The 14,508-nt window shown below is 43.2% G+C and overlaps 1 protein-coding gene across 3 annotated transcripts in view; it reads left to right on the top strand.

The window, feature by feature from the left end:
- The window catches only part of LOC308325723 (anion exchange protein 2-like), a 35,053-nt gene that overhangs the window by 3,167 nt on the left and 17,378 nt on the right, over window positions 1-14,508 (top strand). For all 3 annotated transcript variants that reach the window (XM_080778380.1, XM_080778379.1, XM_080778378.1), the window contains exons 3-7: window positions 494-650; window positions 1,707-1,917; window positions 3,027-3,070; window positions 10,186-10,325; window positions 14,226-14,406. In XM_080778380.1, coding sequence (XP_080634506.1) covers window positions 494-650; window positions 1,707-1,917; window positions 3,027-3,070; window positions 10,186-10,325; window positions 14,226-14,406 — 733 coding nt within the window. The remainder of the gene's footprint in view (window positions 1-493; window positions 651-1,706; window positions 1,918-3,026; window positions 3,071-10,185; window positions 10,326-14,225; window positions 14,407-14,508) is intronic.

Here is a 14,508-nt window from a genome sequence, read left to right as displayed (position 1 = left end):
ATCATGGAGACCCTTAGATCTCCATATATGGATCTGACCTGTTCTGACATTCCATATGTTGATCTGACCTCATCAAACATTGTACACTCAAGACACGCTCCATATATGGCCAGTACAGAATTCATTCCATATGTTGATCTGACCCCCCATGCCAAAGCACCAGCGCTCGCCCAGTAGTCTGCCGTCACCCAGGCAAATGCGTGCACGCCCTCAGGGCATCTTACTGGTATGTCATACGAGCTTTGAGAGCTTCATGTGAAGTCACAGTCCAGAGGAAGAACGGCCCCGGGAATAAATACCATGACAATTGTGAACTCGCTTCTCGAGCCCAAAGTCCCCAGAACTTGTTTGTATAACCTTTTAGCCTAAATGTCTGGCTATAAAGTATGCAATCAATCAAAAATGGCTTCATAGATTAATTTGACAACACTGTACATTCTATCCGAGGTGTACTGTGTTAATGTGTCACTATGTTCGGTCTGGTCTCCTCCAGCCAGTCACGACTTCGCCTCCCTTCTGCCACCATGGTGATGAGGATGATGAAGACGATGACGAAGACGACCTGAGGAAGACGACGGGTGAGGAGACTTTCCATCAGATCCACGGTCCCTCTGACAAACACAAAGCCTACGACCAGCAAGACTTTACAGGTGAATGCATGCAACTGTTGTTAGCCTGTTACTACTGCGGCAACCAGCTAGACTTGCAAGTTGCGTCGCATATCGTTGGTGTGGCCCGGCCTTTTTGTTGAATGAATGCAACTGTTTAATGTATACTACTACATGCTTTGTCCGGTTCGGCTGGGTCCAGACTACAATATGACGTCATTCAGAACATGTGTTGGGTGGGTGTTCGGTGCCTCCGAGATGCAACTATGAAATTACATGTGTGTGTTTGTTTGTTTATTTGGTTCGGGGAGCCCAGCCAAACTAAACTGACAGACTCCAGTCACTCCAAGTTCAAGTTCATAATTAAGAAGTGTGCATAATTATTTAATTTAATTAGTTTCAAGTTATAGTAATAGTTTTATTTTGAAGTGTCCCAAAGTCACATTCTGTGTCTGGTTCGTCTGCTCTCACAAATTGTGTTCACACACTTTTGCATTAGCAATCAAGCAGTAAAGTGCAGATTCTGCTGAAGCTCCGTTTCATCTTGGTCACATAAAGCAACTTTGATGATGGAAAGGGCCCGGCCACTATATTTCCACACTCACACCAGAGGGCCACATATTACATACTGTCGGGAAGAAATCTCAACAAGACAAAACGTAGCAAAAATAGTCTGCTATTTTGGCTTATTATTATTTATTATTGGCTAACATTGGCTTTCAAAGTTTGCAGGATTGGCCCAAAAAGCCTCAAATCATGAAAGCAGCTTGCAATTTATGTGAAATCTTTCACGCACTTTCCTATAGGCTGAGGAATATATCCCACCCTTTTCACATTGGCCTTTTATAGCGTCATCACATTTTCATCCAATTGCCATCAAAGGCGTAAGAAGAAATGGCACCCTTTTCACATTGGCCTATTATAGCGCCACCAGGAGGCCACAACCTGACCTGGCCTGGTGGAGACCTGTCCCCCAAGAAGCACTTTTTCTAGTTATTTCTAAAATACAAATAATGGGAAACTGTTGTAGACCACCATTATTAATAATTGTTCTCAAAAACCACCGTCCGTCTTAATGAATGATAATTGTTCCCGTAGACCACCGCCAGTCTTCACTCCACGGCCATCTCCCTCGCTCCAAAGCGCCCCCCGATGGCAAGAAGCGGAGCGACAAGAAGAGGAAGGGGGCGGGTCAGAGGAGAGGCTCTGCCTCCAGCGCAGGTCCCACCATAGAAGAAGACGAGGAGGAGGAAGGAGAGGAAGAGGATGAGACTGACTCAACCCCGCCACCTGAGGCCGCACCTACCGAGTGAGTAGCCAATCAAATTGTTTCTAATCAAATTTCAGTGACACTTTGGGTAGCCTCGGCCCCTGCGCTGAGAAAAGCCTAGCCGAAAAGGACAACTTCCCCTGGAAGTTGTCCTTTTCCCACTTCCGCCAAATTCCAGCACTTCCATTTAGACCAGTGGCTTTCAACCAGTGGTCCTTGAAGGGGTTCCAGGTGGTCCCCAGCTAAATGATGGAGAGTTGGTAGACAATGGACCCATAGATAGATCTTTAATTCTTGAGTTAAAATATTGTTAAACATCTGCATTAGCCTACTTAATTTGCAGGAAGAATTGTTATTTTGATCAACGTTTATCATAACAAAATATTCTTTACTTTTGGGTCTACAAGGCTAAATCTCATCAAATAGTGGTCCTTGGCTCAAATGCCGAATAGATAATGGGCCCTGATATGAAAACGGTTGAAAACCACTGATTTAGACAATCAACAACGTAGGTCTTGCCCAGCGTGCACTTTGGGTGCATTGAGCAAGTCGCGGCCAAATATGATGGCTGTGGTATGCTTGCTACTCTACAAGGTATTATTCAACACATAAACTATAAAAAAATGTTTATTTAATCATTAAATTGTTAATCTTAGGTTGAATGCATTTTCTAAAATGAAAATGTTAATGTTAGATGACATGTTAGAAACAAAGCTTTAGTGAATAAAAGTTGGATTCTGTCCAATCTGTATGGTAATACAATATAACTTTTGGAGTGGTTGTATCTGATCTCCCATCTCATATTGAGACATGTAGATCCTATGTCTAGGTTGGACAACCTTTGACACGATCCTGCTTCTGGTTTTACACACATTTCTCCCCTGAGCAAGTAGCCAGGGTCGATTAGCTCAGTGGTAAAAAAAAATAATATTAAATACAAAAATAAATAAACTGTCAGAGGTTGCACAGCAGACCCAGGTTCAAATTCAGGGCGAAGAGGACAGTTGTGTTGCGCAGCTTTAATTAACTGACGATTTGTAGATTAACTGACTTCAGAGCAGTCTATGATGTCAAAACCAGAAAGATTTAATAAACTGCAAAGCACTTTGCTTTTTTATGTTTTTTATTCCTTATTATTGTCATTACAGACTGATGCTACATGGTGCTACAGAGGCCCTGCCATCAGCACAGAGTGAGTAATTTTATAGTTTACTTTTCCTGTAGTGTTATAAATATTAAGGTTAGTGTGTGTAATCACACCTGTCGCACATAGACCACACACACAAGCACGGCCACAAACCTGCTCATCATGGAGCAGTTTAGGGGTTCAGTGTCTTGCTCAAGGACACTTCGGCACACACCAAGGAGGAGCCGACGATCAACCTGGGAACCTTCCGATTCCAAGACAGCTTTCCTATGCCTCCTGAGCCACTGATGTCCCATGTAGTGTAGTCTGTACAGTAGTTTATTATGCATGTAGATCCCATAAGCTGGACGGTGCCATATAGCCTTTTTGAGCCCACTCCAACGTCTGGCTTTTGGAATTATATCATATGGCAGCCATGTCTATGGACTTTTAATGTTTCTTTAGAGCACCTTTAACTAACATTGAGTGTCAGCCAAGTCTATGGACTTTTAATGTTTGTTTCCATCAGTTGAACAAACATTAGGCACCCCTCTTCACACGAGTGTGATTTTTGTTTAGGTTTTGTCAGAACATTTATTTCCTGTGTCATGCACAGTATGTCTACATGACACAGGAAATATGCACGACACCCCTTTCTGTCGCAGTTAGTGTTGATCAATAAGAGAGTGAGAAAGATATGTATCGTATAATACAGTTGCAATGCAAATAATCTGTATCGAATCAGTTTGCAAAGCAAATAATTGATTGTATCAAATTGTATTTACAATTTTAAGAAGAATCAAGGAGTTTAATTAATTTCCAGCATATCGCTACACTTCTACACGTTTATCGATAAATGTGTGTATTCTCTGTGTCCATGGACTGTCAAACACATGGACATACCTGCACCTTGACATGGACTCCATGTCAAGGTGCAGGTATGTCCATGTGTTTGACAGAGAATCACTGTGTTTACTTTATATCCATAATAAATGTTTCCCTTAAAAAGCCTGCACTATCCACACATTTCACACAAATTAAATTTCTTTGCTAAATAGTTAAATAGCTAAATAGTTATAGATTTTAAATAATTGAAACGTATCGTATTGCCATGAATGAACCGATATCGTCGATGTATAGCATCATCAACCATATAGGCTATCATGATATGTATCGTATCGCTGTTAAAATGTATACACTCCTAATCAATACTATGAATACCGATGATACTAAATGATAAGGGTCCATTTGGTTCTATTTGTAGGCCTAGTGGCCTACACTCTCAGAGTTACACACCGGGTGGAAACCAAGGACTCTTTGAGACCCATTGCTGTGACCCATTGCCAGTGAGCCCATATATAGCTTTGTAGATTTTCTTGCAGTTACAAACACTGGGCGTAGCTGTCGCTGGCTTCCATTGAAAAGTCATGGTAGCCTGTAGCTTAGTATCTTCATGTCGCTGTATGGCTTCTATTGAAAACGAATGATAGATTGAAGCCATTGAAAAGTCATGGTAGCCTGTAGCTTAGTATCTTCATGTCGCTGGCTTCCATTGAAAATGAATCATCATAATTATGAAATGAATACAAAATTAATCATTTGTATCTTCATATCGCTGGCTTCTATAGAAAATGTATTAGACTGTATAACTTTGTACCTTCATGTCGCTGGCTTCCATTGAAAAGTAATGGTAGCCTGTAGCTTTGTACAGCATCCAGGTAGCTCAGTCGGTAGACCACTTGCCTTTTGACCGCAAGATCATGGGTTCGATCCTGCATGGGCACCGCCAACTCAGCGTATGTGGAGCACGACTTGAAGTCATGTGGGAGGTACTGGGAGTTGATGGTAGGTGTTGCGCTCCACCTCAGCAATCCATCTCCCAGAGGTCTAGCGCATTGAAAACGGGGATAGACTTCCGCACCCTGGCTGACAATAAGCCTCTCTGACTTACTTACTTGTACTGTATGCATCACACTTATTTCCTGTGTCATGTACAGTATAGACTGTGATGACAGGAATGGATGTCAGAGTGTGAGAGCTTGTGCATTGAATTTGCTTGGACGCTGAAAATACTTTTTGAAAGACAATTCTGATCATATAGCGGCTAGCCTACAGTATGATGCTCACTTTAATCGAGCAAACATGGCAACAAAAACAAATAAAAGACACAAAAATTACAAAGGTCTCCACCTTTGCAATCATTAAAAAAACATCTGTTCCCTGAAGTCCTTCCAATGCGTCTCTTTGTTTCTACATTCACTCCTGGAGGAGTGAACTGTGTAACTTTCTATTCTTCCAGGTATTCTCCATTTTATACATATCAGTCCTGGTACAGTTCGGTTGAAGAGTTTCTATCCTCCTGTATGATGCTGTCCCATCTGAATGAACAGAGCCTTGTTAAGTGTGTCAATCTCCTCGTGCTTCCTTCTGTTGTTCCATTGCCTGGAACTTGTTCTTTGCCTGTCATGTCAGTGTATATGTTTATATAAGTTACTTAACCATATATAAACATGATTATTTAGTGGGCTTGCTACAGTATCTGTTGGTGTTGGCAGTCATGGCTGCCAGTTCCCACCTGATGTCATGTGGGAGTCCAGACTGCTCCAGGCCGTACTGGATAACTGCCAGCTTGCATAACGTCTTCAGACTAGGACTTAGATCTAACATGTACAGCTCATCGGGTGCGTCTTCTCCAAAGAGGATGATGCAATGTCCCACCATGCAACAGCACATCCTAGTCATCCAACACGGGCCAATTCCCTTGGGCTCAACCTTCTTCCAGGAGAAAGTCTCTGGGTTGAATTTCCACAGATCGTTGAAGTTCTGGCACAAGTTGTGGCCGCCAAATATGTACAGCTCTCCATTGTAGGCCAAGGCTGAATGACCCCAGCGTCCTTCTGGAAGATGTGCAGAATACGTACTCAGCCAGCAGTTTGTCTCTGTGTCAAACACACTGATATTGCTGTAGTCGTGGTTGTACTTGTAGCCACCAAAGACAAACATCTTTGTCCCGATGATGGTGGCAGATTGCAGGTCTACAACAGGCGCTGGCGGGCCTTTGGCGTTAATTACCGACCAGACCATTGTGGTGGTGTCCAACTTGTAGATGTCATTAGTGTATCTAGTCATCTGATTGAACCCTCCATAGATACACATGACCTTCCCCAAGACACCGGCAGAGTGGTTGTACCTCGGCCCCGGAACGCTACCAGAAACGCTGGGCATGAACCATCCGTGAGTGTCGATGTCAAACGCGTAAAGCACATTGCAGTACTCCTTCGTCGAGTACCTGTACCCGCCCCAGATGTAGATGATATCATCTATCAGTGTGGCCGTATGGCGATGTCGCCTGGAGGGAAACACCGCAAAGGAATGTTGGGTCGTTGCGGGGGCCAGCTTGAGCCAGCGCAAAGACACTGTGTTGAAGACGTGCACGTCGAGGTGATCCTTGTCGTTGGTGTCGGTCTCCCTGACCAGTAGCCCTCCAAAGCAGTAGACCTTGTGCCCCACGGCCACAGAGGCGTTGCCCTTTGAACCCTTCACTCCGGCTTTCACATGGGCCGTCCAGCGTAGCATGTCACACGCCAAGCAAAGATTAACAGACAACGTATCAAGAATAGTTTAAAGATTTTGTTAAATCAGTCACTCTTATATTTACAGCGGCATGAAGGCCAAGCAATGCTTGGCCAATCCATGACGTTGATGGGCGATTTAAGAACGTCCATGCCGTTGGCCAATCAGCGAAGCTGATGCCTATTGAACTAGCTCCCCACCCCCAGGGGTCCTTGCGTGGAAACGTCTACAGATGTGATGGAACTGATTTTGGTTCCTCAATGTCGGATCCGGTCCTCCGGTTCCGGATCACAACCCTAGTTGGGACAATAATAATAATACCTGATGAAGATCAAATAGATCGAAAGAGACATTTTCAATAAAGAACGTCTTTCTTGTACCTGTGGGCTCCATCCACTATCTACTATAGTTTCTTTAGCCCAGCACCTAGCCTGTCGATGTGCGTATTCTACTTCCGCTCACAATAATAATAATAATAATGGCTCTGTTGTTCTGCTGTGTGCGTGCGTGGCGTGCGTGCGTGTCTGACAGTGTGTGTCTGACAGTGTGTGCCTGACAGACAGTGTGCAGCGCACATGAAACACTGCTGTTGTTGACCAGTGAACAATGCCGTTCAAACCCACACTGTTCCCACGCGCTCACTCGACCTTTCTGATCCGCTATTGTCTCATCTGAGTGTACGTGTGTGCATGCGTGCGTGCGTGCGTGCATGCATGCGTGTGTGTGCGTGTGTGTGTGTGCGTGTGTAATCTGTACATCCATCATCATTCCGGTGTGAAATGAGAGACATTTGGACTTTGATCTCGTAAGTAGCCTACTGTTCTGTTCTGCTACTTTCTGCTTCCTCTCATTATTTACAACATTCTGCAGTGTGTTTGTACTTTTTTTATATAAAATATTTAAAAGTGTCATTTTTATATTTATATTGTCTCGACAGCTTATACAAATTCATTTCTAATAAAGGGACAATGGGTCTCATTCACCTCTTAAATTTACAATATGTTTTAAGCCTACCCAAGATTCGTCCAAATCTGTTCTTAAACCAGATGTACTGAATGATGAATCCCACTTGATCTTAAATTTGGAAACGCCCCCTAAACACATTATAAGGGCAGTTTTGAAGATCCGGATCCGAATCCGTGGATCCAGTCCAGGTCTTTTTCCTAATTCAAAATGTAATATCAGTTGACATTTTTCATTCTTTTAAATGCCCAGCTGGGTTTTGTGAAGCTATATATTGTCAGAATCTTCTTGGTTTGCGTGCATGTTTATCATGCTAAAAATATATGAAAGCTGTTTCACCATGCCACATAATTCAATGAGGAGACTTGTTTTTCTGAGCAGTGGTGGAAAAAAGTAATCAAATGTTTTACTTAATTGAAAGTATCAATACTGCAATGTAGAAATACTCTGTTACAAGTAAAAGTCCCGAATCCCTTTCCTCCTTCAAAACCGCTCTCAAAGGGCACCTACGGACGGCTGCAATTCGAAACTGGCCCCGTAAAATCTGAATCCCCCACCCACACCTTTTCGCCTCACTGTATATGTATTTTTAGCCTTTTTACCTATTTCCTGTTTTTGGCTATATAGAAGAGTATATTTGTACGTCTCTAATTGTTATGATGAATTGAACATGGTGGACCCTATTGTAAACAAGTGTAATGCTTTATGGTGTCGTCCACAGTTAACAGTTTTGTATTGAGTTGTGCTTGAAATGTACTGTAAAAGTGTTTGTATCAAAATGTATTTAAAGTATCAAAAGTAGAAAGTATACTCATTGTGAAGTTTTCAAATATATAAAAATCTATTGAAAATAGATCTAAAAAATAGCAGATCAATGTGTCACATAATAATTATTGTTAAAAGTACAATATTTTGATCTGAGATGCAGTGGAGTAGAAGTAAAATGATTGGAAATTGGAAATACTACAAATACCTCGAAGTTGTCCCACTGTTTCCACCACTGTTTGGTTTGAATGCTCAGGAATGTGTGTCGTCTCCTTAGAGTATATACTCTAAGGTCGTCTCCCATCACTGAGGTGCATGTAAGATGACTCTCTAGTGACGTCCGCTCTGATCCCTCTGGATTTACCATGCTTGTTCTCAACAGTGGATTGAAGTGAGGTGTCACTAACGTGTGTGTGTGTGTGTGTGTGTGTGTGTGTGTGTGTGTGTGTGTGTGTGTGTGTGTGTGTGTGTGTGTGTGTGTGTGTGTGTGGGGTCTCTCCTTTTGAGACGCAGTGCTCTAATAACCACTTAGCTACTGAGAAATTCCCATGGATATCCCATGAAAGAGTATGCGTGCGTGCGTGCGTGCGTGCGTGCATGCAGATCATTTCCCCCCAGATTATGGATTCACCTGGTTAAAATAATATACAAAAACTTTACATATAGCCTATACACTACAGGTACAGTGAGATTGTATCATATTTTCTGCATACCTCATTTGTCTTTACGTGTTTGGCAAACCTAATTGTCACATAAGTAGAATGAACAATGTAGTATACCAGAAACTATAGGATACCAGTTAAACAATGATGCACCTACCATCTGTCTAAACTCTAAACAACATTTAAATAACATAGACCATATGCAGACGGCGAACATCTTGCCATTAAGTTAATGGCATGGTGGCAACTAGCCGCAATTTGCAATTGACAGCCCATAGCCTACTACAGACTGACACAGGAGTGTCAGTCCCATGGGATGGGATAAAATCCCATTCCGTCCCAATCCTGGGCCAGAGTAAAACAATAAAATCCTGATCACACTCCCACTCCCATCCCGCTCCCGTGGTTTTTTAGTTTTGTTGTAATTAATAAAGTAGTCATTAGGAAAGGCAATGGATTTTGTGTTCTTTTTAGATGTGTTTCATGCAGTTTTAATTCAAAAGATCCATATCTTTTTACTTAAAACTGCATGAAACACAGTAATCTGTGGTAATATAATGAGGCTAATTAATGTCATCCTGCCGCTCCTGTTGACTTTTCATTCCCATTCCAATCCCGGGATTAATTCAAATTTTAATCCCATCACACGGGAATCCCGCGGAAATTGGGAATCCCAAAATAATGTCAGCCTCTAGCCGAATCCCATACATCCAAACAGAAAAGTCCTATCTGATTGTATTAAACGATGTCAAACTCACCAACATTGCAGCATAGACAACATGTTATGAGTTACTTTCTGCCAAGAAATTCCTTGCAGGTGATTCTTTTTTCCAAGTATTGGAGTTTGGAAGCCCTCGTTTTCAGTGCTTCCAATGCCTCCTGCATTATGTGCAATTTCAAAACAGGTGGTACGCAGGTCCATTGAGTGATTACGGTACCGACGAGTGATTCCAAACTCACAACACAAACGCTTTCGGAAATACCACACTGGAGCGCACTCGCCTATTAGTTTGCATTGCACAGTGCGCTATTTGCATTGCACAGTGTGCTATTTCCGAATCGCCAACACAAAATAATCACCGGCACCTGCCATCACTTAATTTGTTTTTATTTATGTTGGGTCTTATTGTATCGCAACAAAATATATCTTTTGGGACAACAAATGAAAACAGATGATTATGATGATTATTCATATTATTATTAATTTTATTATTTCAGGTCACAGGAGTGAGGATGTACCAGGTGCATGTCGTCACCTGGTCAGGAAGAGTGCCAAAGATCAGGTGGCCCACGCTACCAAGGAGACCGTAGGGCGCGCCCCCTCCTGCATCCGCAACTTAGACCACACACCCAACCAGGTCAGCCATTTTAATTATCTAATGTACAAGATGTGACATCCTGCCAACACATGTCTAAAAATCTAAACTTAAGTTTAGTCTTTGCATACACCTGTGAGGCCGTCGGGCCTCACAGGTGGACTCACAGATGCCAAGATGGAGTCTGAAGAGGTGAGTTTTCAGACTACGGCTGAAGATATAGCAGTGGGCGTGGTTTTCTGGTTCCACTGAAAAATCGACCATTCATTTTTCCCATAGAAATGTATGTATCAATTACCGGTAGTTTAAGCCTAGAATCAAGCCATCCAGGATCCTGATGAATCATGACCCTTGAGTCTGGGAAAAACAAGAAAACCGCTAAACAAAGGATATTAAATGTAGTATATCATATAATTATTATAATTATTACTTTTTTTCACTGAATCAAAGGTTTTATGGTCATGATTCACCAGGCTCCTGGATGGCTTGATTCTAGGCTTAAAATAATTTAATTCAATATTTTTTATAAATCTCTATTGGAAAAGATATTTGGAGATGTTTCAGTGGAACCAGAAACCCACGCATACTGCTATGCCTCATTGGGAGTGAGTCTGCAGTTCTGATTGCAATTGGAAGTTCATTCCATAGTTTTGGAGCCAGAAGTGAGAAGAGTCAGACGTGTGGAGCGGTGTCCCGGCTGTTTTAGTGAATGTTCTGCCAGCCTCCCTGTGTTGGCTGATCTGAGGGTTGGATCAGACTTTGAAGATATGGGGGTGCCATACCTATGGTTGCTTTGAAGGCCAGCATGAGTTTTGTACTCTGTGTGGGCAGCAACTGGGAGCCAATTTGGAGAGAGTGGAGAAGGCGGGAGACACGTGAGAATTTTAGATGGTTGAAGACCAAGCGTGCTGCGGCAGCGGCATTCTGGAATCTGGATCAATTGGAGGCTTAAGTGCACATGACGGTAGGCCAGTTAGGAGAGAGTAACAAAAGTCAAGTTTTGATATGACTGATGTGTCTGGATAAGGAGCTGGCTGGGCTGAGCCACTGACTCCTGGGTGAGGAAGGTCTAATCCTTTGAATGTTATAGCGCAGTGGTTTTCAACCTTTATCATATCAAGGCCCATTCTTTTTTCGGAATTTGAGTGTAATTGAAGTAATGCAGATGTTTAACGCACTCTACACTCTACAATCTGGGACCCCAAAAATTAAGAGATATTTCCTCACAAGTCACGACCCATAAAAAATGTGTCCGCAACACACAAATGGGACCCACTGTTTGGGAAACAGTGCTCTAGCAATGATTACTATAACAATATAGAGCCTTAGCGTTTAAAAAATAATAATTGCTGTAACAAAAAGACCTGCATGACACAGAAAGACAGACAGACCGACAGACGGATGGACGGACGGACTGACGGACGGACGGACGGGTGGAGGAGACACTTGATCCACATTCTCTTCTTCCGTTGTCTTGAGACTGACAGCTCTGAATTAGATTAGAGAGAGAGAGAGAGAGAGAGAGAGAGAGTAGAGGCCTATATATATGTCAGGTACCTGTGTGTGTCAGAATGGTTGTCTGTGCGTGTCTGTAGTACATTATGGTTGTTGTGTAGATGTGTGTTTCTTTAGTGTGTTAGAATCACGTAGTGTGTGTGTGTGTGTGTGTGTGTGTGTGTGTGTGTGTGTGTGTGTGTTAGAATGTTGGTCTTGGACCTGGGGGGCCATTTGGCCCAAACCAGACAGGTAGGAATGGTTTACTGGTTTTCAATATAATCTGGTTTGAACTTTTAGGATAGCCTATGCAACGGAAGGGTTTGATTCCCGCCGCCTAACTGCTCCTCCTCTCTGCACAAGTCTGACCATCTGAGTAGCAGTGTTGATTTTGACAGACAATTCTGATTTTGAGTCATCTGAAAGGTTTTAGTCGACTAAATATAAGATTTTAGTCAACTAAATGTACAGTTGATTTTGTTGATAATAATATATATTTTGGCAGGCCTTGATGTGGATTGATGGGCAGGCCGGTGGATTGTGCAGTCCAGGTAGGGAATTGCCCCAGGTGAAGGAGTTTAATGTATCTTGGGGTCTTGTTCTACGAGTGAGGGGAGGACGGAGAAGGAGATCAGCCGGAGAATTGGAGCGGCAGGATCGGTATTGCAGTCGCTGTACCGCACTGTTGTGACGAAAAGAGAGTCGAGCCAGAAGGCAAAGCTTTCTGTCTACCGAGCAATCTTCGTTCCTACTCTCACCTATGGTCATGAAGTGTGTGTCATGACCGAAAGAATAAGGTTGCGAATACAAGCGGCCGAAATTATTTTTTTCCGACGGGTGGCGCACTGGCTGGCATCTCCCTTAGAGATAGGGTGAGAAGTTCAGTCACGCGGGAGAGACGCAGAGTAGAGCCGCTGCTCCTTCGCCTGGAAAGGAGCCAGCTTAGGTGGTTCGGGCATCTGGTTAGGATGCCTCTCGAGCGTCTCCCTAGGGAGGTACTCGATGCACATCCCACTGGGAGGAGACCCCGGGGCAGACCAAGGCGCAGGGATTACATCGACTCACTGGCCTTGGAACATCTCGGGATCCCCCAGGAGGAAGTCACTAATGTTGCTCTGGAGAGGGAAGTCTGGAGCTCTCTGGTGGAGCTGTTGCCCCTGCGACCCGACTACGGATAAGCGGTTGAAGATGGATGGATGGATGGCAGGCCTTGATGGCTTCGTAATGGCCGATTTTACACTTGGTTGCATGCTGAAAATAGCTGATCTACAAGATTGTAGATCAGATTTTTTTTAGAGCGCAACACCCGAGCGCAACCAAACATAAAATAACTTCTACTGGATCTCTTCTCCACTATAGTCCCTCCCTAACATTTTAGTCTAGTTCGCAACGCCACACATTGTGATTAGGGTTGTCCCGATCTGGTCACGTGATTGGAAATCGGGTGCCATCACATCATTTTCAAATGATCGGAATCGGATCAGGATCGGGACATTTCTATAATATCAATATTCGGGTTTCGGGAAATCTATCAGCAGATATTCAAAATCAAATGATCAGAATCGGATCGGGAGCAAATAAATGGGATTGGGACATCCCTAATTGTAATATTATTGACAATGTGGCCAATGTTTCTCCCGTTTTTATAGTGTAGTTTACTTTTGATGCAGTAATGGTCTTTCTTTTAATTTCTTTCTATCTATCTTGCGAGGAGTTGCATGGCGACCCATTGGTGTGGTTTGGGATTAAAGCTATGACAGAAAATGGTCCTCGACTACCTTTTTTCACTGGCGAAACAAAAAAAACGGAGCTACTGATGACTAAAACTAAGGCTAAAATATATTGACAATTTCGTCAACAAATAAAAACTAGCCGGGAGGGACTGGTGGAGAAGAGATTCAGTAGAACTAATATACAAGTCATTTTATGCTTGGTTTCACTCAGGTGTGAAAATAGCAGGTCTACACACGTCACAGCGCATTGCATTGTGAGCTTACAGATCGGCTATTTTCAGCATGCAGCCAAGCGTAAAATCTGTCATGAGGACGCCATCTAAATACATTTAGTCGATTAGTCTAACTTAAACTATACTTAAACTTAAACTAAAACCTTTCAGATGACTAAAATATGACTTTATTCAAAAGACTAAACTAAATCTAAATGTGCATTGTCGAAATTAACAGTACTGCAGTGACATTGCTGTGTTGGTGTGTGTGTGTGTGTGTGTGTGTGTGTGTGTGTGTGTGTGTGTGTGTGTGTGTGTGTGTGTGTGTGTGTGTGTGTGTGTGTGTGTGTGTGTGTGTGTGTGTGTGTGTGTGTGTGTGTGTGTGTGTGTGTGTGTGTGTGTGTGTGTGTGTGTGTGTGTGTGTGTGTGTGTGTGTGTGTGTGTGTGTGTGTGTGTGTGTGTGTGTGTGTGTGTGTGTGTGTGTGTGCGTGCCTGCGTGTCAGGTGCTTGTAGAGTTGAAGGAGCTAGTGATGGAGCACCAAGAGGCGCAGTGGAGAGCAAGCTTCAGATGGATGAAGTTTGAGGAGGAGGAGGAGAATGAAGATACCAACGCCTGGAGGAGACCGCCCATCTCCTCGTTGACCTTCAGGAGCCTGCTGGAGCTACGGCACAACATCACACACGGTACCACGACACATCCCCACCCTGGAGACATTCATTACACAACATCACACACAGTACCACGACACATCCCCACCCCATGGAGACATTCATTACACAACATCA

Source organism: Protomyctophum bolini (genome assembly GCF_963924005.1).
Source record: "Protomyctophum bolini genome assembly, chromosome: 12".
In the NCBI taxonomy this organism is placed as follows: Eukaryota; Metazoa; Chordata; class Actinopteri; order Myctophiformes; family Myctophidae; genus Protomyctophum; species Protomyctophum bolini.
The sequence above is the reverse complement of the archived record's forward strand: the minus strand, read 5'-3'. Positions and strand labels throughout refer to the sequence as shown.